We start from the raw sequence: 1,314 nt of genomic DNA, 5'->3' as shown, positions 1-1,314 counted from the left end.
AGGCGGGGGGGTCGTTCTCTTAATGCAATACACTTATACCGTGATCTTCCTCCTTAGCTGCTGAATTCAAGTGCTCCTATCCTAACACCTTCGTCAACCCACGTATAGAGTGGAAGTTCGCATCGGAGACTAATAGCGCCCTGATATACTATGACAACGAGCTGACAGGTACGTTACCAATTTAACACCTTTTCATCTAATGCACGGAGAAAATGTCCCCCTTCTTTACAACATTTGGTGGTGGGGGGGAGGGTCAGATATAAAATCTAGTGGGCCATGGATATTGGCGAGAGTGGACAGATATAAAATCTAGTGGGCCATGGATATTGTTAAGCTGATTTCTCTTACAGCTTCCTATAAGGGGCGGGTGGACGTCTTTCCAACAGGCCTCCGGCTGAATTCCGTGACCAGGAAGGACAGCGGGGAATATGCGTGCGAGGTTACCGGAAAAGATGGCGCTGGAAATCCGGATTACAGAGTGGACAAGACTGAGCTGGTGGTGTTGGGTGAGAAAATTTGCGGCAGACCTCAGTAATGTAACTTTATAAGACACGTTTGAATCGCCTCTAACTCTCTGTTCATGTTCAGTTCCCCCCTCTGTGCCCGTTGCTCAGGTGCCACTTTCTGTCAGCACCGGGAGTGCGGCAACACTTTTCTGCATGGAGAATGACGCCTCACCGCGGCCAACCTTTGTCTGGTATAAGAACGACGTCCTGATGCCCGAAAACCCGAAGGGCAGTCCCACCTTCCAAAACTCCAGCTATACTCTGGATCCCAAAACTGGACAGCTGGTAAGTGGCAAACCCACGTGCCAGTTACTGACTCGCCCACTGTTCTAGTTATAGGTCAGGGATTGGAATGGTGATCCATTACTCACCCCCTATACCCAGTTATGGGTGACTATACCAATCCCGGACCTGTTAGTGGGGGAGTGCAGGCTCCCATAGTCACAGCTTTCTGCTTATTCTTTAGAAAATCAGACGTCCCCAGGATCCCTTTAGATGTGTCGGCACTGGCCACCGCAGACGTTGGCTCTGCACACCTTTGACGACTTGCAAACATGTCTAAAAGGATGCTGGGGATGCAAGTTCATATACAGGTCAGGAACAAAATGATTGCTACCAGAGAAAGCAAATGGCTGTGAGATTGGGGCAATGAAGGTATGGATCAGGAGGAGCGGGGATTAATGATGGTCGTTCAGGCATGCTCAAGGTAACGGCTGCAGCTTCAATACGTTCTATTGTGGAGATGCAAGTCTTACAGGAAATTGACAGTAACCAGCTTTAACCCAGGATGGAACTTGATACAAGGGGG

At 49.2% G+C, this 1,314-nt stretch overlaps 1 protein-coding gene across 1 annotated transcript in view; it reads left to right on the top strand.

Moving 5' to 3' along the window:
- The window catches only part of F11R (F11 receptor), a 15,431-nt gene that overhangs the window by 7,698 nt on the left and 6,419 nt on the right, over nt 1-1,314 (top strand). The window contains exons 6-8 of the mRNA XM_018565216.1: nt 58-168; nt 351-506; nt 589-791. Of these exons, the coding sequence (XP_018420718.1) occupies nt 58-168; nt 351-506; nt 589-791 (470 nt within the window). The remainder of the gene's footprint in view (nt 1-57; nt 169-350; nt 507-588; nt 792-1,314) is intronic.

Source organism: Nanorana parkeri, unplaced genomic scaffold, assembly GCF_000935625.1.
Source record: "Nanorana parkeri isolate BGI_ZX_2015 unplaced genomic scaffold, ASM93562v1 scaffold823, whole genome shotgun sequence".
Taxonomy (NCBI): domain Eukaryota; kingdom Metazoa; phylum Chordata; class Amphibia; order Anura; family Dicroglossidae; genus Nanorana; species Nanorana parkeri.
The sequence above is the reverse complement of the archived record's forward strand: the minus strand, read 5'-3'. Positions and strand labels throughout refer to the sequence as shown.